General features: G+C 44.3%; 1 protein-coding gene across 7 annotated transcripts in view; it reads left to right on the top strand.

Moving 5' to 3' along the window:
* CHD2 (chromodomain helicase DNA binding protein 2) overlaps positions 1–23,777 on the top strand; it is a 119,560-nt gene that overhangs the window by 75,456 nt on the left and 20,327 nt on the right. For 6 of the 7 annotated variants that reach the window (XM_056571872.1, XM_056571868.1, XM_056571866.1 and 3 more), the window contains 16 exons: positions 4,691–4,879; positions 4,981–5,143; positions 6,087–6,239; positions 9,038–9,109; positions 9,268–9,417; positions 14,625–14,773; positions 14,883–14,979; positions 15,640–15,732; positions 16,822–16,995; positions 17,804–17,979; positions 18,075–18,116; positions 18,213–18,352; positions 19,587–19,725; positions 20,022–20,172; positions 21,153–21,272; positions 21,365–21,487. In XM_056571872.1, the coding sequence (XP_056427847.1) occupies positions 4,691–4,879; positions 4,981–5,143; positions 6,087–6,239; positions 9,038–9,109; positions 9,268–9,417; positions 14,625–14,773; positions 14,883–14,979; positions 15,640–15,732; positions 16,822–16,995; positions 17,804–17,979; positions 18,075–18,116; positions 18,213–18,352; positions 19,587–19,725; positions 20,022–20,172; positions 21,153–21,272; positions 21,365–21,487 (2,131 nt within the window). The remainder of the gene's footprint in view (positions 1–4,690; positions 4,880–4,980; positions 5,144–6,086; positions 6,240–9,037; positions 9,110–9,267; positions 9,418–14,624; positions 14,774–14,882; positions 14,980–15,639; positions 15,733–16,821; positions 16,996–17,803; positions 17,980–18,074; positions 18,117–18,212; positions 18,353–19,586; positions 19,726–20,021; positions 20,173–21,152; positions 21,273–21,364; positions 21,488–23,777) is intronic. The other variant, XM_056571867.1, reaches the window with a different exon arrangement.

The raw sequence follows: 23,777 nt of genomic DNA, 5'->3' as shown, positions 1-23,777 counted from the left end.
CAAGAGGTTCCCGGAAATCAAGACGATTCAAGAACGTTATCCATTTGACAAGGACTTTGTCACTAAGGGGGTTTCCCCTCCCTCAGTGGATCCACCAATCTCCCGGATCTCTAAGGCGACTACACTGCCTCTGGCAGATGCCGCTGCCTTCAAGGATCCCACGGACAAGAAGGTGGAATCCTTAGCGAAGTTTGCCTCTGAAGCAGCTGGCTCTTCTCTTCTTCCCATCTTCGCCTCGACATGGGTGTCCAAGGCTCTGTCGGAGTGGTGCAAAAAGCTCCATCAGGATATCTTAGCGGGATCCCCCCCAGAGGATCTATCTGCTCTGGCTCTCCAATGCTCTAAAGCTGGGGACTTCCTGTGCGCAGCTTCCATGCAGTCAGCCCATTGTTCTGCCTTTGCTGGGGGTCACCTAGCGGCTCTCCGCCACTCTATGTGGCTTAAGGCTTGGAATGCGGATGCCACTTCCAAAAGGTCTCTCACTGAGCTTCCTTTTACGGGTGGCCGTCTTTTTGGCAAACGCCTTGATGAGATTATCTCTAAGGCAACGGGAGGTAAGAGTTCCTTGTTACCTCAAAATAAGGCTCGCCCTACTTCCCAAAGGAAGTCCTTTTCCTTTCAGTCCTGTCAGACCTCTGGCTCCAGCAAAGGGTGTGGGCAGGCGCCCTCGCGGGACAAGAAGGCTCCCTCATTCCGGGCACGCCCGTCTTGGAAGTCAGACTCCAACCGGTCTGGCCGTTTTGTGCCCAAATCAGGCAACTGCAAACCCACTTCTGCATGAAGTGAGGCCCCCACCCGAGAAGAAACCACGAGGTCGTCTCTTACTTTTTCGAGACATCTGGACCTCACACATTCAGGACTCTTGGGTCAGGGATGTGGTGTCCAACGGTTAACGAATCGAACGGGATCGCTTTTTTCTAACACGGGCCCCCCGGTCTCCTTCTCTGGCGAAGCACTTTCGAGCGGCTCTCCAGTCTCTGCTTCTCCAGGGGGTTATCGTTCCCGTTCCTCCAGGGGAACGGTTTCGGGGTTTCTATTCCAATCTTTTTGTGGTTCCCAAGAAGGACAGTTCGGTGCGACCAATCCTAGACCTCAATCGTCTCAACCGTCCTCTTCTTATCCACCACTTCCGAATGGAATCTCTCCGTTCGGTGGTGGTGTCCCTGGAACAAGGGGAGTTCCTTTCATCGGTGGACATCAAGGATGCCTACCTCCATGTGCCAATTTTTCCAGGCCATCATCAGTACCTCCGCTTTGCGGTTCCGGAGGGGCATTTTCAATTCGTAGCCCTCCCCTTTGGTCTAGCCACGGCTCCTCGGGTCTTTACAAAGATCCTTGCGCCAGTGATGGGCCTGTTACGGTCGAGGGGAATCTCGGTGATACCCTACCTGGACGACCTTCTCATCAAAGCTCCAACCAGAGCCCAGACTGGAGAATCTGGACGTCACTCTCCACACTCTGGATCGTCTCAGGTGGATGGTCAATCGGAACAAGTCAGTCCTCCGTCCTACCCAGTCTCTAACCTTCCTGGGACTTCGATTCGACACGGCCTCTGCCCGAATTTGTCTCCTGCCGGACAAACGTCTGGCGCTTCTCTCGGGGGTCCGCTCCCTTCGGACCCAGGTCTCGGTCCCCATCCGCTCTTGTATGGAAGTCCTGGGTCGGATGGTGGCAACTATGGAGGCCGTACCCTTTGCCCAGTTTCATTACCGCCCCCTTCAACTGGCGATTCTCTCTCGATGGAACAGGTCTCCTCTGTCCCTCGATCGTCAGATTGTTCTCCCTCGCAGGGTCCGTCAGTCTCTGCTCTGGTGGCTCCGCTCCCCCCTTCTTCTCCTAGGGCGGTAATTTCTTCCCCTTCACTGGCAGGTAGTTACAACGGATGGCAGCCTGTCGGGCTGGGGCGGCGTGTTCAGGGATTGGACGGTTCAGGGACTCTGGTCTCCCCGAGAGACCCTTCTTCCGATAAACATATTGGAATTACGGGCAATTCTTCTTTGTCTTCTTCATTGGGAGTCCCGTCTTCAGTCCCGTCCTGTCCACGTCCAGTCGGACAACGCCACGGCCGTGGCGTACATAAATTGACAGGGCGGCACTCACAGCTCGGCAGCCATGACCGAGGTGACCAAGATTCCGGCCATTTCGGTGATTCACATTCCGGGAGTGCTCAACTGGGAAGCGGAATTCCTCAGTCGGTCCTCACCCGACCCCGGCGAGTGGTCTCTACATCCAGAGGTCTTCGCGCAACTCTGCGACCTCTGGGGCATTCCGGACGTGGACCGGGGACCCTCAGGCTCTGGATGCCCTAGTGATTCCTTGGGCGGGGTTTGCCCTACCCTATCTGTTCCCTCCCCTTCTGCTCCTTCCCAGGGTGCTGAGGAAGCTCAAAGCAGAGGACGTCCCCGCCATTCTGGTAGCTCCAGATTGTCCCCGAAGGTCGTGGTACGCCGACGTAGTCATGCTCCTGGACGACGCTCCACTGTGCCTTCCACTCCGTCCGGACCTGCTCTCTCAGGGTCCTCTTTGCCACCCCAATTTACAGTCGCTGCATTTGACGGTGTGGTGGTTGAGACCGCGGTTTTGAAGGCCCACGGGTTCTCTTCCCAAGTCATTCACACCATGCTCAGGGCTCGTAAGCCCTCCTTCACAAGAATTTACCACCGTACTTGGCGGTCTTATTTTCGTTGGTGTGAAGCTCAGGACTTCTCCCCGGTAACCTTCTCGGTTCCCCGTCTTCTCTCCTTTTTGCAGTCGGGGTTGGAACTGGGGTTGTCTCAGGTTTCGGCCCTTGCTGTTCTTTTCCAGCGGCCCCTGGCTTCTAATTCTCATGTCCGGACCTTCCTTCAAGGAGTGGCGCACGCTGTTCCTCCTTATCAGTCACCCTCTCCCCCTTGGGACTTGAATTTGGTTCTGAGTGCCCTCCAGGGTGCACCCTTTGAGCCCCTTAGAGAGGTGTCTCTCTGCCTCCTTTCTTGAAAAGTGGCGTTTCTTGTTGCTATCACCTCCATCCGGAGGGTGTCTGAATTGGCAACTCTTTCCTGCCGTTCTCCGTTTCTGGTGATCCACCAAGACAAGGTTGTTTTCCGGCCAGATCCTTCCTTTTTGCTTAAGGTGGTTTCGGCCTTTCATCTCAATGAGGACATTGTCCTCCCGTCTTTTTGTCCTGCTCCTTCTCATCCTAAGGAGCGCTTACTACAAAAGCTGGATGTAGTTCGGGCTATTCGGTCTTATCTCTCCATCGCTTCTTCGTTTCGTCAGTGTGATTCCTTTTTCGTCCTTGTCGCAAGGGACAACCTGCTTCCAAGGCCACCATTTCTCGGTGGATTCAGTCCGCCATTTCGGAAGCCTATTGCTGCAAGGGGAAGATTCCTCCTTTCAGGGTTGTGGCTCATTCTACTCGTTCTGTTGGGGCATCCTGGGCTCTCCAGAATAGAGCCTCGGTCTCGCAGATTTGCAAGGCGGCTACCTGGTCGTCTTTGCACACTTTCTCAAGGTTTTACCGAGTCCATACTTTTGCATCGGCTGATGCTAGTCTGGGTCGTAAAGTGTAGCAGGCGGCAGGGGATCGGCCGTTTGCCTGACTGTTAATCTGCCCACCCAAGGGACGGCTTTGGTACGTCCCACGGTCTGTGTCCCCCAATGGAGCCGATAGAGAAAAGGAGATTTTTGTTTACTTACCGTAAAATCTCTTTCTCGGAGGATTCATTGGGGGACACAGCTCGCGCCCTTTTTGGGATTTCCTTTGGTTCTCTGTCCGAGGGTGTGTTCAGTTTTGTTTTTTCTTCTGGTCCTCGGACAGTTTGAGGTTTTTCTTTGACCTGTTGGTCTCCTCCTATTGCTCTGGAACTTAAACTGATTAGCTCAGGGCCTTAAGGCGGGTATATCCTGCTGGGAGGAGCCGACTTTTTTTATTAACATAGTGTCACACCTCCTAGAGACAGCAGCATACACCCACGGTCTGTGTCCCCCAATGGATCCTCCGAGAAAGAGATTTTACGGTAAGTAAATAAAAATCTCCTTTTTTTCTACGTTATGGAAGCACAGACAGATTTATAAAAGGTATCATGTGTCTTCGTATCGTAACATTGTCAGCAGTTTGGAACATGAATTGCAGCTGACAGATTCCCTTTAACCAGAGCCTTCTCAGCAGACTTGTCAAAGGGCCCCTCTTATTAAGTGTTGAGATGACTAATTTCTTTTCATGGAAGTCTTCTTGCGGCCATCACTTCCATCATTTGGGTATTGAAACTGTCCATCCTCTCCTGCATATCTTCCTTCTTAAGGCAATGTCAGCCTTCGTCCTATTCTCAGGAGCTCTAACTGCATAGTCTGGATGTGATGCATGTAATGGCTTGCAGGCCTCCAAAACTACCATTGCATGTAAAATTTGCTCTGTGATCATAGAATCCTCCCGGTCCAAGGGAAAGATTCCTCCTTTTCAGGTGTCAGCCTCTTAGCAGCAGGGCCTGTACCCATGGTATTGTGTCTCCCAATACAATGAATGTAGTACAAGTGTCCTTTGTAATGTCTGAGTTCAGGATATTAAGTGGTCTAATAGAAGATACGTCAATTTTCTATTCAGTACTTAGCCATCTGGAAACTGGGCTTGGTTCTTTTTTAGTTGTCTGATCTAAACATTCATCAAACAGATGCTGTTATCATATATTAAAATATGCATTTTTATTCTCAGATTTGAATTTTGGGAGGACTTTGAGGACGAGCACGGAAAAGGAAGAGATAATGGTTATCAAAGTCTCCACAAAGTTCTTGAACCATTCTTACTGCGAAGAGTTAAGAAAGATGTAGAAAAGTCTCTTCCAGCTAAAGTAGAACAGATCCTCCGTGTAGAGATGTGTGCTCTGCAGAAACAGTATTACAAGTGAGTCTTCTGCCCAGTGCTATTTCACTGTAGATCGTTCATGGCATTGTGCTATCTGTTTCTTGCTCATAGCAGCTCTTGCTTTCCATGTTTTCATGAAGGTGGCTCTTAACAAGAAATTACAAGGCTTTGTCCAAGGGAACAAAAGGTAGCACATCTGGCTTCCTTAATATTGTAATGGAGCTAAAAAAATGCTGCAATCACTGCTTCCTGGTCAAAAGCCCGGAAGATCCGGAAAAGGAAACCAGGCTTGAAGGTCTACAGGTCAGTACAATAGTTTGCAAGGCAGTTATGTTATACTCACAGAAAAGCTTCAGAATACAGTGCCCTTCCACTAGCAGATTCGGTCCACTGCTACTATTTTGTAAATATAAGAAAGAAATGAGACATGTCAAAGAAATATAATCTTCACTGTATGACATTATTTAAGGGTACATTTACACGTACTTTGTTTGCAAACAGCTTCCAACCTGCAGCATCAAATCCAGAGCAATCATCTAGTTACACTGATTTACACAGCATCAAATTAACAGCAATCATGGTACATGTGAATATTTTTTAAACTTCACTGTTATTTGTAACAACTTTGGACATATTGCCCATACATTGTCAAAAGTTTCGATTGTGGGGGTCCGACCCCTGGGACCCCCATGATCTCCTGTACGGGGCCCCAACTCTCCCCAGGAGCGACGCGTCACAACCCCCACCCGAAGCTGCCTGTCTTTACATCTCTATTGGAAAGCCAAAGATAGCCAAATGGCTGTCCCTTAGAGATATATGAAGGGGGCGTGGTGGGGCCTCGTACAGGAGATTGCGGGGTCCCAGCAGTCAGACCTCCCCATGATCAAAGACTTTATTTTGGCAAGGGACTTCTTATTTAAATCAAATTTTTTATGTGTTTTTTTCCCCCCCACAATATCATTGAAAGAAAAATTGATGCCCTACTGCAGTCTTTTGTAGTCGCTGAGGACTCAAAACAGACTGACACTTATTATATTTTGAAGAATTTACTTTTTAGTATTTACCTCTCATAACCACCACAGTGAGGCTTACAATTCTATAGGAATCAATACACTCTTCCCGATCAACTGTTCTCATGTTCATGTGACTGCTGTAACAAGATGGTTTTCCTGTTCTGTACAGAAAACCACTATTTTAGGAATTCAGTTTCTTCTATGTAGTCAACCAGAGATTTTTTTTCTTTCAGTCCTTGATAAGGAGCAGTGGGAAACTTGTCCTTTTAGACAAACTGCTGACCCGACTGCGTGAAAGAGGTAACAGAGTGCTCATCTTCTCCCAGATGGTGCGCATGTTGGATATCCTGGCTGAATACCTCACCATAAAACACTACCCATTTCAGGTAATGTTGGAACTACTGCTTTTATGTAAATGAGCATTGATGGCTTTAAAATTAATAACATTAACAGGTAAATTTTAAAAAGTTATGGGGACACTCCAGTACATTAAAGGAGTACTGTGGTGCCATACAATTATCCTCTATTCTAGGGATAAGTATCTGATCACAGGGGGTCTGACTGCCGGGACCTCCCTTAATCTCCTGCACGGCACCCCAGCTCTCCCGAAGATCCTGGGCATGTTGACTCCCGTGCGAAGTGGCGGCCAACACGCCCCCTCCATGTACCCCTATGAGAGAGCCAGAGATACAGCATTCAGGTATCTCCAGCTTACCCATAGAGATTCATGAAGGGGGCATGTCAGCTGTGCGGGACATTGTGGGGGGGTCCCAGCTGTTCTGGGTCCCATTTGCAGACACGTGACATGCATGCATGTACGTTGCTGTGCCCTGGTACTTAGCACCAGGACCTCGTGAATAGTGGTGGATCTCAGCGTGGTGATCATGGCATCTAAAATATCTGCGGGGCTTGGAGTGACTCCTCTGACTACCCGCTGCTTGATTGCAGGGGTCCAATGAGTCAGGATTGCAGCCGGGCCACTCTTCCGGGATCTATCTGTATGCTCTGCTCCTTCGGGCAGACTATACATCTGGATTGCTGGATAATACTGAACGGTAATAGCAGTTAATAGATTGTTATAAATAGTCCTCTTTGGAGACTTAAAAAATGTAATAAAAAAAAAAGGGGGAATAAGCCCATTCCCCCAATAAAAAAAAATGCAATCACCCGTATATCCAAACTATTAACATATCATGTAAATGATCCCGTACAAACTTAAAAATAAATATGAAAGTCCAAAATTGCTGATTTATGGTCAGATCACATTCAAGAAAAAAAGTGACCAAAAAGTTACATATACACAAGTGATACCAATAAAAACTTCATATCACAGTACAAAATTAAGCCCTTGTTCAGCCCAGTATGTGAAAAAAATTACTGCGTGTTAAAGTTAAATTGTAATTATTATATACAAAGCCAGGAATAGATATTCTAGGAGAAATCTCAGTCTTTCCTTTAAAAGTGTCCCCAGTTTATGATCTGTTCCTGGCTTTGCATTCAGTAACTATAATTAAAAGCAAGGCAGGTCAGACACTAGCACCAATGCCGCTATAATGAAGTACTAGGAGAACCACACCAGTGAATTACAGGGTTCCGTAAATCTAGGCTGAACGGCTCATGTTTAAGACTAGGAGGATGCTCACATACATAAAGTATAGTTCATATGGAAACACTTCACCAAGAAGAATATGGAAAAAATTGAGCATTCATCCCAAAATTTAGTCTTGAAGTAGCTTTATTCCATGATAGACATCGCATTACATGATAAGGAGCAAGATGTTCAGGTTAGGGCTGGGCGGTATACCGGTTCATACCGAATACTGAAATTGTTGGGCTGCACAATATGAATTTTTCCCATACCTAAATTCCAGTTGGGGCCCCCCCCAGTGCAGCGCTGTCCCCACATCTGGGAACTAATCATATGTTACCCGCCAGCGCTGTTCTGCTCCCCCCCGCCAAATCATGTTACCCGCCAGCGCTGTTCTGCTCCCCTCCGCCAAATCATGTTACCCGCCAGCGCTGTTCTGCTCCCCCCGCCAAATCATGTTACCCGCCAGCGCTGTTCTGCTCCCCCCCGCCAAATCATGTTACCCGTCAGCGCTGTTCTGCTCCCCCCCAATTAATTATCAGCCCAGCGGAGTACTACTCACATATGTCACCCGCAAGCACTGCCCTCCTCTTTGTTGCTGCCGCTGGCGCTGGAACTCTATACTGTGCGCCAGTGGTCTCCAACCTGCTGACCTCCATATGTTGCAAAACTACAACTCCCAGCATGCCCAGACAGCCAACGGCTGTCCGGGCATGCTGGGAGTTGTAGTTTTGCAACAGCTGGAGGTCCGCAGGTTGGAGACCACTGCTGTACGCTGTATGCCTATGCCCGGGTTGCAAAAGATAAAGAAAATAAACTTTAACTTACCTACGTCGGCCTTACGCTGGGGAACGGGAACGTCTGATAGCCGTCAGCCTATCACCGGCCGCAGCGATGTCCCGCCCCGGAAAGTGATAGGCTGAGTCCACTGTCATGTAAGGAGCTCTGGCCTTCTTCTTACATGGCAGTGGGCTCAGCCTATCACTGGCCGGGGCGGGACATCGCTGCGGCCGGTGATAGGCTGACGGCTGTCCGACATTCCAGTCCCAAGGAACAGCGTGAGACCGACGTAGGTAAGTTTAAAGTTTATTTTCTTTATCTTTTGCTGCCCGGGCATAGGGATCCAGCGTACAGCTGTCTGGGCATGCTGGGAGTTGTAGTTTTGCAACAGCTGGAGGTCCGCAGGTTGGAGACCACTGGCGTACAGTATAGAGTTCCGGCGGCCGCAACAAAGAGGAGGAGGGCAGTGCTTGCGGGTGACATGTGAGTAGTACCCCGCTAGTCTGATAATTAATTGGGGGGTAGCAGAACAGCGCTGGTGGGTTCTCCTTGGTGAACTGCAATTAAAAACCTGAAGGTGTGAACACATCCCTAAGCTGCAAAAATAAGACATCTGGGATAGGTAGTAACAGAGTTAAAAGAGGTAGTTGTCCAAGAGACTGTAAAATGATCTTTGGTCACAGGGTGTCTTTCTCCAGGCTGTGTTCGTGAGTTGCACGCAGCACAAGGGTTATTTTTAATCTTTGAGTATTAAGGCCATGATATGTTGGTATTGCAGTGATCCGGTCATCCTCTGAATTAGATTTTTGTTTGCAGAGACTGGATGGATCCATAAAGGGAGAGCTTCGTAAGCAAGCACTGGACCACTTTAATGCAGAAGGCTCCGAGGTTAGAGAGTGCATTTTGTTGTCTCTGATTTAAGAATTTCTATGCTGGATACTTAACTGTATTATGTCATTCTCTGTAAAGCATCTGTTATCTTCTGCAGCAATATAAGAAAAGTACACCCTAACCATACAACAATCATTTCTTTCTTATATAATTAGGATTTCTGTTTCTTGCTGTCTACACGTGCCGGTGGACTTGGAATAAATTTGGCTTCTGCTGACACTGTAGTTATCTTCGACTCGGACTGGAATCCTCAGAATGACTTACAGGCCCAGGCTAGAGCTCACAGGATTGGTCAGAAGAAACAGGTAGACACCTGCTTGATTGTTGAGAAGCAATGGTGTTGTTTTAGCAATCAGAAATGTTTTATTTTTGGCTCAGGGTGTTTTAAAACTAAAAAGCAAGCATACTTACCTGCCAAGATCCTCCACTGCTGCCTTTCTGGCGGCTCCTGATTCCCACTTCTTTCAGTGTCCTGCTTTTCTTTGATATGTTTTCCCTGCAGGAACTGCTGACTAAAGTCACTGCTCTGATAAGTGATTGGCTAAGTAGGCAGTTCTTGCTGGGACGACACATCAGAGGAAACAGCACCAGGAGCGGTCAGAATGGCAGAGGATCAGGGGCAGGTGAGCGTGCTTGCTCATTTATTTTTCAACACTTTGAGCCAAATATAAAAAAAAATGTTTGATCCTTGGAATAACTCTTTTAATATTTAATGTTTGTGTTTCATGAAAATGAAAAAAGCAAGAAATATCTTACTGCTTTGAATGATTTGTCCACTAGAAGGCTGGGGTCTTTAACCTGTGGTTTTCCAGCTGTTTTAACAAACAAGCTACTACTCTCATGGTACCCGACAGCTTCAGGAATTTTAGTTTTGCAACAGCTGAAGGAGCACAGGTTGAGCTACACTAGCCTAAATTGCAGCAAGGTAATCGAACATGTAAAGATCTCCAGTAACAATATGCAAATAACATTTTCAGAGTAGCTTGATGTTTTTTACCCTACAGTAGGTAGATGTAATTGTCAGCATTGCACAGCACCATGAAACTTGTCAACCTTGTTTTGGTGCCCGGAGGACAAAAAAAAATTATAGGTCCCTAACCATCTTAATTACAAAGCAACACCTCACATCATGTGACCTTCAAAACTGTGGACACTTACACAGTCTAATCAGTATTACAGCCTTGACAACTGTAAAGTGTCCAGTGATCTACACAAGACCTGTGTCAGTAGGTTACAATGAGCTGTATGCATTGCTCACAGGGAACCCAGTCCCAAGGAACAAAAGGTTGTGGAAACCTGAGACCCAACATTACTAATTGTTCTTTCCGTCAGCTGCAAATATTGTGCGACTGGCGGGCTTTCTCCATACACATAAGATTATTGGCTGCGATTAGCGGTTTTGCTGACAGTTTATTGGGTTATGGCTCAAAATAACGCCAAAAAAATTGCAAAAAAATTTTACTAAAACAAAAAAAAAAAAAGCTGAAAAAGCATTAAATGTTTTTTGTTTTTTCTTTTTCCAGCTGTTTTTAACCCCTTAAGGACATAGCCCATTATGACCTTAAGGACCAGAGCATTTTTTGCACATCTGACCACTGTCACTTTAAGCATTAATAACTCTGGGATGCTGTTCCTAATCATTCTGATTCCGAGATAGTTTTTTCGTGAAATATTCTACTTTAACGTAGTGGTAAATTTTTGTCTATACTTGCATCATTTCTTGGTAAAAAAAAAAATTCCAAAATTTGATGAAAAATTTGAAAATTTAGCATTTTTCAAAATTTGAAGCTCTCTACTTGTAAGGAAAATAGACATACCAAATAAGTTATATATTGATTCGCATATACAATATGTCTACTTTATGTTGGCCTCTTTTGGAAGACATCAGAGGGCTTCAAAGTTCAGCAGCAATTTTTCACAAAATGTAAAAAATCTGAATTTTTCAGGAACCAGTTCAGTTTTGTATGTGGATTTGAGGGGCCTTCATATTAGAAATACCCCATAAATGTACTCATTATAAAAACTGCACCCCTCAAAGTATTCAAAATGACATTCATAAAGTTTAACCCTTTAGGTGTTACACAGGAATAGCAGCAAAGTGAAGGAGAAAATTCAAAATCTTCATTTTTTTACACTCGCATGTTCATGTAGACCCAGTTTTAGAATGAAAGTGAAGGGGTAAAAGAAAAAAAGGACCGCAAAATTTGTAACCCAATTTCTCTTGAAAGCGGAAATATCTCATATGTGGATGTAAAGTGATTTGTGGGTGCACTAGAGGGCTCACAAGGGGAGCGACAATGGTATTTTGGAGAGTGAATTTTGCTGAAATGGTTTTTAGGGGGCTTGTCGCATTTAGGAAGCCTCTATGGTGCCAGAACAGCAAAAAAAAAAAACACATGGCATACTATTTTGGAAACTACACCCCTCATGGCACGTAACAAGGGGTGCAGTGAGCATTAACACCCCACAGGTGTTTGGCGACTTTTCGTTAAAGTTGGATGTGTAAATGAAAATAAAAAATTTTCACTAAAATGCAGTTTTTCCCCCCCAAAATTTACCATTTTTACAAGAGGTAATAGGAGAAAATGCTCCCCTAAATTTGTAACCTCATGTGTGGACATAAAGTGCTCTGTTGGTACACTACAATGCTCAGAAGAGAAGGAGCCACATTTGGCTTTTTGAAAGCAAATTTTTCTGAAATGGTTTTTGGGGGGCATGTCACATTTAGGAAGCCCCTATGGTGCCAAAACATAAATAAATAAAAAAAACACATGGCATACTACTTTGCAAACTACTCCCCTCAAGGCAGGTAAGCCAGGGGTACAGTGAGCCTTAACACCACACAGGTGTTTGACAAATTTCCGCTAAAGTTGGATGTGAAAATGAAAAATTAGTTTTACCCCAAATTTTTCATTTTCACAAGGGGTAATAGGAGAAAATCCTCCAAAAATTTGTAGCACCATTTGTTCGGAGTATGGAAATACCCCATATGTGGATGTAAAGTGCTCTGCAGGTGAACTGCAATGCTCAGAAGAGAAGGAGCATCATTGAGCTTTTGGAGAGAGAATTTGTTTGGAATAGAAGTCAGGGGCCATGTGCGTTTACAAAGCCCCCCATGGTGCCAGAACAGTGGACCCCCTCCCCCCCCCCCCCACATGTGACCCCATTTTGGAAACTACACCCCTCACAGAATGTAATAAGGGGTGCAGTGAGCATTTACACCTCACTGGCATTTGACAGATTTTTGGAACAGTGGGCTGTGCAAATGAAAAATTTAATTTTTCATTTTCACGGACCACTGTTTCAAAAATTCGTCAGACACCTGTGTATAAATGCTCACTGTACCCCTTATTACATTCTGTGAGGGGTGTAGTTTCCAAAATGGGGTCAAATGTGGGCGGAGGGTCCACTGTTCTGGCACTATGGGGCTTTGTAAACACACATGGCCTTCAATTCCTGACACATTCTCTCTCTAAAAGCCCAGTGGCGCTTTTTCTCTTCTGAGCATTGTAGTATGCCCGTAGAGCACTTTACATCCACATAGGGGGTATTTCCATACTCAGAAGAAATAGTGTTACACATTTTGGGGGCTTTTTTTCCCATTTTCCCTTGTGAAAAGGAAAATTTTAGGGTAACACCAGCATTTTAGTGAATAAAATCTAATTTTTCATTTTCATGTCCAACTTTAGCAGAAATTTAGGGGTGTAATGGCTCAATATACCCCTTATTACGTTCCATGAGGGGTGTAGTTTCCAAAATGGGGTCACATTTGGGTATTTATTTTTTTGCGTTTCTGTCAGAGCGGCTGTAAAATCAGCCACCCCTGTGCAAATCACTCTTGAGCCCTGTTGTGTGCCCGCAGAGCATTTTACATCCACAAATGGGGTATTTCCGTACTTAGGAGAAATTGTGTTACAAATTTTGGGGGTCTTTTTTTCCTTTTTACCTCTTGTGAAAATGAAAAGTATGGGGCAACACCAGCATGTTAGTGTAAAAAAATACATATATTTTTTTACAATAACATGCCAACTTTGCCTTTTCATAAGGGGTAAAAGGAGAAAAAGCCCCTCAAAATTTGTAACACAATTTTTCCCAAATACGAAAATACCCCATATGTGGCCCTAAACTGTTGCCTTGAAATACGACAGGGCTGCGAAGTGAGGGACCGCCATGCGCATTTGAGGCCTGGATTAAGGATTTGCACACTGGTTGCAAAACACAATTTGTTACTTAACTCAGTGTTTCGCAACCAGTGTGTCTCCAGCTGTTGCAAAACTACAACTCCCAACATGTATGGTCTGTCAGTGTATGCTGGGAGTTGTAGTTTGCAACAGCTGGAGGCACACTGGTAGTGAAATATTAGGTAACAAACTCTGTGTTTCACAACCAGTGTGTCTACAGTTGTTGCAAAACTACAACTCTCAGCATGCACTGACAGCTGGAGGCACATTACTACAACTCCCAGCATGCCCTTTGGCTGTTACTGCATGCTGATAGTTGTAGTTATGTAACAGCTGGAGGCACACGTTTTCATAGAAAAAAATGTGCCTCCAGCTCTTGCATAACTATAAGTCCCAGCATGCACGGACAGCCAAAGGGCATGCTGGGAGTTGTAGTTGTGCCTCCAGCTGTTGCAAAACTACAACTCCCGGCAAGCCCTTTGCCAGTACATGCTGGAAGTTTTTGCTTAGCAACAGCAGGAGGTGAACTGGCCCCACCTCCTGCTGTAATCCTGACACCACCACTGCTCCTGCTGCTTTCCCGATCCTGCCGCTGCCTGAGTTGACCCCCGCTGACCTCCGCCAAGGTAAGTAAGGCCCCGATCACCGCCCCGATCACTGGTGATAACCGCACAGCAGAACAGTGATTGGTCGGACGTTCCAACCGACCGATCATGTGATTGTGAGGTGGCACACGTGGTTTGCACAGGGGTGCCTGCTGAATGATTTCAGCAGGAATCCCGTTCCATTCACCGCCTGGTTACATGCGGTGAACGGAAAGGTCCAGGGCATACAGGTGCGCCCTGGGTCCTTAAGTCTCAGGACGCCAGGGCATACCTGTATGCCGTGTCCTGGACGGGTTAAATGCTCATAAAAGTCTGAAAAAAACAGTTTGAGAATAAAGCCTGTGTAACTGATACATTTTATATTGCCAGTTCCTCTATTGATTCACTAGAGTTGAGCAAATCTACAGTAAGATTCTGATAAACCAGGCCATAAATTAATTCAGTCTTTTTGCTTTTCATTTCCCAACTGTTCTGAAGTCTTATTCCAGACTTCTCGAGGGATACTGAACACACGGAAAGCAGGGTGGATTGTAAAAGACTAAATTAATCGATACCTGATTTATTAGATTTGGTTTTGGCAAATTTTACTGTAGATTCATTGAACTCTATTAGTAAGGAATGAGTTTAACATCACAATTTCAGTATTTTACTAGTGTGCTAGTATTTCAGTGTCACTTCAGTTTATCTAGAGGGACGAATAACAAGTTATACCTTTTACCATTATAGGTAAATATTTATCGCCTTGTAACAAGGGGAACAGTAGAAGAAGATATCATAGAAAGGGCAAAGAAAAAGATGGTTCTTGACCACCTTGTAATTCAGCGTATGGACACCACTGGTCGGACTGTGCTGGAAAATAACTCTGGAAGCTCAAAGTAAGTCCACAATACCTTCTACAATCTGTTCATAGTTCTGTGCTGTCTGTGCATGTGTAGTATTCAGTTATGTATGAGCAGTTGAATGACAGCGGTTCTTTTTATCTAGTTCCAACCCATTTAACAAGGAGGAGTTAGCTGCTATTCTTAAGTTTGGAGCTGCAGACCTTTTTAAGGAACCTGAAGGAGAGGAATCGGAACCTCAGGTTAGTTACTTGGTGTTTGTGTATTATGTATGTGAGTGTCACTAACTTGCAAGAACATTTATTGCCAAGTCAAAATAGCTGACATTTCATCACTGGTGAATGGCTTGAATGATGCAGTTTGTACACAGAGGTTAGGCAGTATGGGCATGTCTAGCTGGTGAAGATTTCTAGACTGTAACAGGAAATAATGAAGGTAACATAAACTATATTAGGAACTCCAGGTGCTAAAATGTGTGTCCCACTTCTATGAAAAATATGTTTACTTTGTTCTGACAGCTTCCTTATTGGATACAGGCCATCAATGTAGTGATAGCAGATTTTTTCCCATTTGTACCTTTGCTAAGCTCTGTCACACTTTTTTTTCTTTTACTTGCAAACAACATGTTTATTGCATTGGATATAGTATTTATGACATGTTAAGTTTAACACCAGAACTTTTGTAGCCCACAAGCATATTATTTCTGTCATCTAAGCCACCTTTTTTTGCTCGCATCATTGGGGGACACATAAGACCATGGGTAAAGGCTAATGCCACTAGGAGGCGACACTAAATAAAAAAAAATTATTATCTCCTCCTGCATAGGCTTTACCCCTAGAATATTATTATTTTCCTCCAAACAACCTTTTTACGTTCTCTTATTTTGTTTTGTTCACCGATAGGAAATGGATATTGATGAAATTTTACGTCTGGCAGAGACCAGAGAGAATGAGCCTAGCTCCAGTGCAACCGATGAGCTTCTCTCTCAGTTTAAGGTAAGCTACTACTCCAATGCTGCCAGTATTATTTGATATAAATGATATATATTTCTTACTGAAGCCCTTTTTACTGAAGCTTTAACAATAAACCATAAGAAAATATGTATGTAGATGTAGAATATGTACGTGGATATAACTGCCAGAGTTCCAGAAAGCTGCATAAACTAGCAGTTTTGCTGTAGTAGTCTTCAAAGAGAGAGCTCTTTTCTCCAGCTTCTTCCATCCCTGCCTTGTATCAGCAGTGTACACCAGCATGACATCACTACAGAACTGAATGTTTGGGAAAAGGGGGGGGTTTAGTCCCCATTAGCCTTAAAGGAGTTTGTTAGCTTGGCAGTGCAGGACCTGAAGCTAGGAATCAGTACAACCACTTTAAGGCAGTAATTACACATGGCATAAGGTGGCAAGGCAACCTAGTCTATGGCCCCGTTATAGCTCCAAAGCTTTGCTATTTAGGGTCCTGGGACAGCTGGGTGAGCAAATTTAAAATAAATTCTGGAAAAGCTGGGAAACAACCACAGTGGAGAAATAATGGTGGTCATTATAACGAAGGTTTCCCTTCAAGGGCTTTAGAAAGCTGAGTGATTCCCCTTGTAGTTGGCTGACTACTGTTTTCATGCTTAATATGTGTTTATATAATATTGGGAAAACAATATATTAAATACTTCTTCTGGATCACTGAAAGTCAGTGAGGTACAGCCAGCTACTGTCACTATGTGTTTGCTACTGCTGGTATTGTTACTATTACTGGTAGCTAGGAGATTCCTACCAACAAAATGGCCTTGCACTCCCATGTAGATAAAAATGTGAACAAACTAAATCCAGACCCCTCATGTGTACTAGCATTGGAGAAGGTAGAGGGAGGAGAGTTGGGAAAATATAACTGCCTCCTTAGAGACAAAATACACTGCTTTTCTATTTTATTTTTACCCATTTAAAATTATGACTAAACTAAGAAGGAGCAAGAAAAATAAAAATGCTACGTGAGGTTTTAGCTGTTGGTTTTCTTACTTGGTGTGGATTTTATGTGTAATGCTCTGTTAATACAATCCATAGCGGCTTAAACCATTGTGCATCCTATTTCAGGTGGCCAACTTTGCAACTATGGAAGAAGGAGAAAATAATCTTGAAAACCAAGGCCAAAAGGATTGGGACGATATTATTCCTGAAGACCAGAGAAAGAAGGTGGAAGAGGAAGCCCGACAGAAAGAGCTAGATGAAATCTACATGCTTCCTAGGATTCGGAGCTTAAACAAAAAGGTAGATCCTGGACTAAATTACCTCTATATATATATATATATATATATATATATATATGTATATTCCTGTTACTCAGTTGTGTAACCATATTATAATTATGCAATAAATCGAAGGGCTTATCCAAACCTATCTATCCACTGGATAGGTGACAAGGGGGTATCTGGTTGGTGGGAGTCCATCCACAGGGGCACCCACCAATCACTAGGTTCATTTTCTCCTGAGTGAGTGGTGTGGCAGTACATTCACTCTCGTGGGGGGTTGGCTGAAGAAAGCGCTCTACCGAGCGATCTTCCTGAATCCCACAGAGATTGAATTGTGTGGTGGTTGAGCATTTGTGCTGTAGCTTCAATCACTTAGGGGACCCAACGCTTGATGAGCGTTTGACTGCTGGAACCAGTGGTTGGGTTATACATTTTAATCTTGGTGTAATCCTTTTACTTATCCTACTATAGAATATGGTCCCTGTAGATGGAGTCTGCAGCTTAGGGTCACCTCTATTAGCCAGAATGGAGAGCTGCTGACAATAGTAGTTCCCAAGAGGGCTTTAAGCAGCCCTGTATTATATGGTTGGGCATTCATTTGAACGAGTGTCATGTTTACACCACATTTCTTCTGTAGGGGATTCTCATTTAGAGGTTATCTAGATGGGAGAACGATTTCCACTAGAATTTATGCATTTACTGTAAGATCCCTATGTATGTATTCATGGTTTTTAATTATTTTAAACGGTTTATGTGTACTAAAAATAACAAGTATGTAATAAAACAGAGAAGGTAGCACAGCCCATTTGACTTGAACTTACTTATAGGCACAGGCAAATGACAGCGAGTCTGATCAGGAATCCAAACAGAGAGCTCAGCGATCCTCTGGCTCAGAGAGCGATTCTGATGATTCTGATGATGACAGAAAACCCAAACGCAGAGGACGTCCCCGCAGTGTTCGAAAGGACACAGTAGAAGGTTTCACAGATGCAGAGATAAGAAGGTATCACTTTAAGCCTTCATTGTTCATTAGTCCAAACTGATGCACCTGAAAATATGACTTCCTATTTAAATTTTTTTGCTTTTTATTTTGCTTAGGTTTATAAAGGCATACAAAAAGTTTCCGACTCCCTTGGACAGGTATTTTACGTACCGCTTCATTTTGCATTTTCGGAACTGAAGTATATAGTTTTCTATAGTACTTAATTGAATGTGTTTTTTGCCTTCCTGTTTAAGACTTGAGTGCATTGCACGTGATGCAGAACTTGTGGAGAAATCAGTGGCGGATCTAAAGAGATTGGGAGACTTACTGCACTCAAGCTGTGCCTCAGCCATGCAGGAGTTCGAAGAACAATTGAAAGAGAATCCAACTGATGGTATGTTTCATGAAGCTACTCAGAAACATTCAATAGCTATTGGCTGATTGTACAGACTGCGATCTCTCCCAATGTTTTTTAAATAAAGAAGTGGGATAAGTCGCTGCGCTGTATAAAAAACGTACCGTATTTTTCGTCCTATAGGACGCACCGGCGTATAAGACGCACCCAATTTATAGGTGCAAAATCTAAAAAAATAAAGATTTTGAACCCAATAGTGGTCTTCAACCTGCGGACCTCCAGATGTTGCAAAACTACAATTCCCAGCATGCCCGGACAGCCGTTGGCTGTCCGGGCATGCTGGGAGTTGTAGTTTTGCAACATCTGGAGGTCCGCAGATTGAAGACCACTGCATTGGAGGTAATACTCACGTGTCGCCGCCACTCCGGACCCGTCACCGCTGCCCTGGATGTCGCTCCTTCGCTGTCGCCGTGTCCCCGTCGCTCCGGAACGTCTCTGCTGCCGGCCGGGTATCCTTGCTCTCCGTCGCCGCCATCACGTCGTTACGCACGTACGCGACGACGTGATGACGAGGAAGGAGAGCGCCGGCCATACGGGGATCCCTGAATGGAGAAGACACCGAGGAGGCAGGTAAGGTCCCTCCCGGTGTCCTGTAAGCACTAACCCGGCTATTCAGTTGGGACCGAACAGCCCGACTGAACAGCCGGGTTAGTGTCACTTTCTCTTCAGACGCGGCGGTCAGCTTTGATCGGTGATGTCCTGTATTAGCCGCGGGTCCTGGCTGTTGATGGCTGCAGGGACCGCCGCGATAGGGGTGTATTCGCCGTATAAGACGCACCGACTTTTTCCCCCCAGTTTTGGGGAAGAAAAAGTGCGTCTTATACGGCGAAAAATACGGTAACTGATAATGAAATATTAAGAAACATAATAGAGCAAAGTGACCTATCTTGCCCACATCTAAATTCCCTGTGAACACTTGTGGATTATAGATGCTAAAGCTTATATTGACTTGAACAATTCTTTGACATGTCAATTATTGAGATGCATTTAAAGTTTTCCTTTGAAATCCATGATTTTATAGGGAAATCCATGAAAAAGCTCATTGGGAACACAATGTTAATGTCAGCGTGGTTTTGAAGGTTTGTTGCCTTTCTGTGGCTCTACCCTGTACCTTTAGAGTCTCATTTTTGGAGGATAATATAATGCAATCAAACATTCTCAGAAATAAATATAATTTTGATTTTAAGTGTATTTTTTTTGTATCATGCACTAGGTAAAGGTCCTGGCAAAAGAAGGGGTCCAACTATAAAAATTTCTGGTGTCCAAGTGAATGTAAAAGCAATTATTCAACATGAGGAAGACTTTGAAATTCTCAGTAAAGCCCTTCCCAAAGATCCAGAAGAGAAGAAAAAGTGAGTACTGATTTGCACATTGCTTTTCAGTTGATTTTACCAGGATTGTGAATTGGCTTTATGATTTATTGCAATTACTAGTCAGTGATTACTACCCAAAAGGGATGTGTCTTATGGGGAGTATAGGGAAGGCTTTTGAACAACACCATGCTTATTGACAGCTTATTAAAAATAAAAATTTAAAGGTGAACATACAGCTGGCATAACAAATTAATGTATGGTAGTCCTTTTGTAAAATCTTCCAATATAAAGTTTCCATGCCCTCTCTACAAAGTTTCCATGCCCTCTCTCCCCAGGTTCCAGTTAACTAGTCGTGTTAAAGCTGCTCATTTCGATGTAGATTGGACTGTAGAAGACGACTCCCATTTGCTCCTGGGGATAGTTGAACATGGCTATGGAAATTGGGAGCTCATTAAAAGTGACCCAGAGCTGATGTTGGCAGAAAAGGTAATAGCAGATGACCATTTTAATTGTTATCACAAAGTTGTACTTTTATTAGAAAGCTGACAATTTACTTATGATGATCTGAAAATCAATAGAAAAAAAAATGTGTCACTGACTAAGAATCTTCAGAACATTAGTGTTATTTTTGGAACTAGCCCATTATGGTTTAACTTCTGCTTTTGTCAGCTTCAAGTAGAATATTAAGAGGGGTCCTCCATTCTGTTCACCTCAAGCTGTATTTGTATTTTATAAGTAACACATCAGAAAAGGTTCTGATTATCCAAGTGTCTTATGTGTGTTAGCAGCATCATTCCAGTAGCCAGAATGTATTGGATTGTTGCTTACTGCCTTGCACTAACCATCGTGAGAAAGAACAAATGGGTGGATTTATCATTGATATTATTTTGCTTTGAATGATTGTAAAATTTTGAGCATGCTGCGAACTGCACAAAAATGGGACAACTTAGAGATTTTTGTGCAGATTCTCACTTTTTGTCAGGGGCTATATTATGGGGGAGATTTATCAAAACCTGTGCAAAGGAAAAGTTGCACAGTTGCCAATAGCAACCAATCAGATCGCTTCTTTCATTTTGCAGAGGCCTTGTTAAAAATGAAAGAAGAAAGCTGATTGGTTGCTATAGGCAACTGGGAATCTTTTCCTCTGGACAGTTTTTGATAAATCACCCACTATGTGCTGAATTTATTAAATGAGACTTTTCATGTGTGGCATCAGAAAGTAGCATTGTGATGCCAGACAGGGGATGGTTTATGTACTATCGGTGCACAGGCCATGAAATAGAAGAGGAGTCCAACCAATGATAAATTACTCACTGGGCAAACTGTTCTATCAATGGCTTTAGCAGCATACAGGTAGCACAAGAAACTGAGCAAAGGATAAATTCCCCCCACATTGAGTTTGTTAAATTATATATATAATTGACATGTGAAAGCATCTTCTAATAAGGGTAGTTTTCTGTTCGTAGATCTTACCTGTGGAAACCGAGAAAAAACCTCAAGGAAAACACTTACAGACCAGAGCAGACTACCTGCTAAAAATGCTTAAGAAAGAAATAGAGAGAAAAGAAGGTGGTCCAACAGAGGAGGTAAGAGCGTTTGCAGTCATTTTACTTTAGAATGCCCTTTTGTTTATTTATTTTTTGCTAGAATGTGGGCATATTTATCTGTCTGTTTATAGGCAAAAAAGAAAAGAAGGCCACGGGCAAAGAGAGATAGTGCAGGCAAAGTGAAGGATGAGCATGGCAATGAGATCTCCTCCCCTAGGCTTTCTGATAACCCATCAGAAGATGCCGAAACCAAGGTGTGTACGCTTATTTGCTGTCAATGACACATATAGGCTTAACACAAGACAAGCACATTTTGTTTCTCAAACATAAGACAGTAAATACCCCAGGTTTTCCACTCATTGAAGACCCATTGAGAAAGATGCTGTGTACACAATCGCTACATGACCAAATGATATGGACTCATTGCATGTGTTTGTGGAATGCGTCAATTCTAAATAATGGCCATTTTTATAGAGTAAATTTTAGCTGTTTTAGCTTGGCTGCAAGGATCGATGTCCATTCACCCTCAGGTTGAGTATTAATCTTAGGTGATGAGATTTGGCCTTTTAGGTGGTATCTCAGCTAATCTCATATATATATATATATATATATATATATATATTCAGAAGAAATTTGTGATCCGTGCATTTTGCATAACATGCACACAAAAGTGAGAAAACTTTGTCATGTATGCTGTAGCAATAGGTTTTTCCAAACCAAAAACAGCAATGCAAGAGCATTGTTCTTCCCCCCCCCCCCCAACAACCTCTATAGATGGCACTCCTGTGGGGTCCTAGCGCAGGCATATTATGGCAGCGCCCTGCAGTTTGCGGAATGTCCGCACAGAGATTCTCCGTGCGGACAATTCGTCGTGTGAACATAGCCTTATAGTCAAAGACAGTACTCTTCTGTCTCGTCAAGCTTTTTCAGTCCTGTTTTTTGAGCTTGTGGGTTGAGTTTCTATAAGTTAGCACTTTAAGTTGACAAGACAGATCTGAATTATTGAACAGTTCCCATCATATTACCGTGCCACACTAAAAGTCAGTAAGTAAAAAAAAAAATATATATATATTAGGGATCGACATATTATCGGCCGATAATCACGATTTTGGGCATTATCGGTATCGGCAATTACCTTGCCGATATGCCAATAATGCCCCGCCCCCCGCACCGCATCGCACCCCCCACAGCACCACCCCGGCCCCATTGCCTCCCCCATCCCCGGTTTTATAATGACCTGTTCCCGGGGTCAACTCTACTTCTGGCTCCTGCTGCGTCCTGCGTTACACTGTGCGCAATGACGAGTGACGCGACGTGACGTCACCGTCAGTGCGCACAGTGACAGCTCAGGAGGACGCCACCAGAGCCAGATGTAGAGTGGACCCCGGGAACAGGTAATTATAAAACCTGGGATGGGGGAGGCAATGGGGCCGGGGCGGTGCGGTGGGGGGTGCAACGCGGCGGTGGGGCGGTAGGGGGCGCGGAGCGGCAGGGTGGCGGTGATAGGACTCAGGACCCCCGGACAGGCAGGGAGAGAGAAGCGGGTGGCGGCGGCGGTCTATGGCACCGCAAAAGCCGCTGCAGTTCATTGATTTAAAGCGCCCACTTTAAATCAATGATCTGCAGCGGTGTGGGGGGGGGGGGGGTAAATAGCCGATAATTTATACCGGAATATCGGTATAAGTTATCGGCTATCTGCCCTAACCTCCACAGATTATCGGTATCGGCCCTAAAAAAACGATATCGGGTGATCCCTAATATATATATTATTATTATTATTTTCAAGAAAATGGTTTATTAACTAAAGTGTGACTTACTTAAGATTTACACACAATTATTTGAGCAGATCTGTCAAAAATGTTTAAAACCACAGCACAGCTTTTCTTACTTATACTGCTGTGGTGAATTGAAAACTCAGTTTTGGTTGGTTGCAATAGGAAACTAATTCTGCAGTGTTCCATAGTTACTCATGGGTCCAAGAACATAAACTTATCTGCAATTATTATGCAATAAAACCATATAACAGAAATAAATTAAGATAATCCCATGAATCTGTTAAAGAGTACCTGTCAGTAAATAAACTTTTGTAAACTAACTAAAGCTATATTTAAGAGCTTTAAAAAGCTATTTATCTTACCTCTCATAGTGTGAGCTGCTGGCAGGAGGATGAGGGCGTGCCCCAGTAGGCTCTACGTCACTGAAGCTTACTGGGGGGACTGCTTACCCCCTCATTTTGCTGGGAGGGGGAGCATTTGCAGAGCCCTGCTTTTCCTCAGTGTGAAGAGCTCTGCTTGTCCTCACTGCACTGAGCGCCGCTTGTCCTCACTGCACTGAGCGCCGCTTGTCCTCACTGCACTGAGCGCCGCTTGTCCTCACTGCACTGAGCGCCGCTTGTCCTCACTGCTCAGAGCGCCGCTTGTCCTCACTGCACAGAGCGCCGCTTGTCCTCACTGCACAGAGCTCCGCTTGTCCTCACTGCACAGAGCGCCGCTTGTCCTCACTGAACAGAGCGCCGCTTGTCCTCACTGCACAGAGCGCCGCTTG

The sequence above is a fragment of the Hyla sarda genome, chromosome 4 (genome assembly GCF_029499605.1).
Source record: "Hyla sarda isolate aHylSar1 chromosome 4, aHylSar1.hap1, whole genome shotgun sequence".
Taxonomy (NCBI): domain Eukaryota; kingdom Metazoa; phylum Chordata; class Amphibia; order Anura; family Hylidae; genus Hyla; species Hyla sarda.
This window is presented reverse-complemented; position numbering and strand designations above follow the sequence as displayed.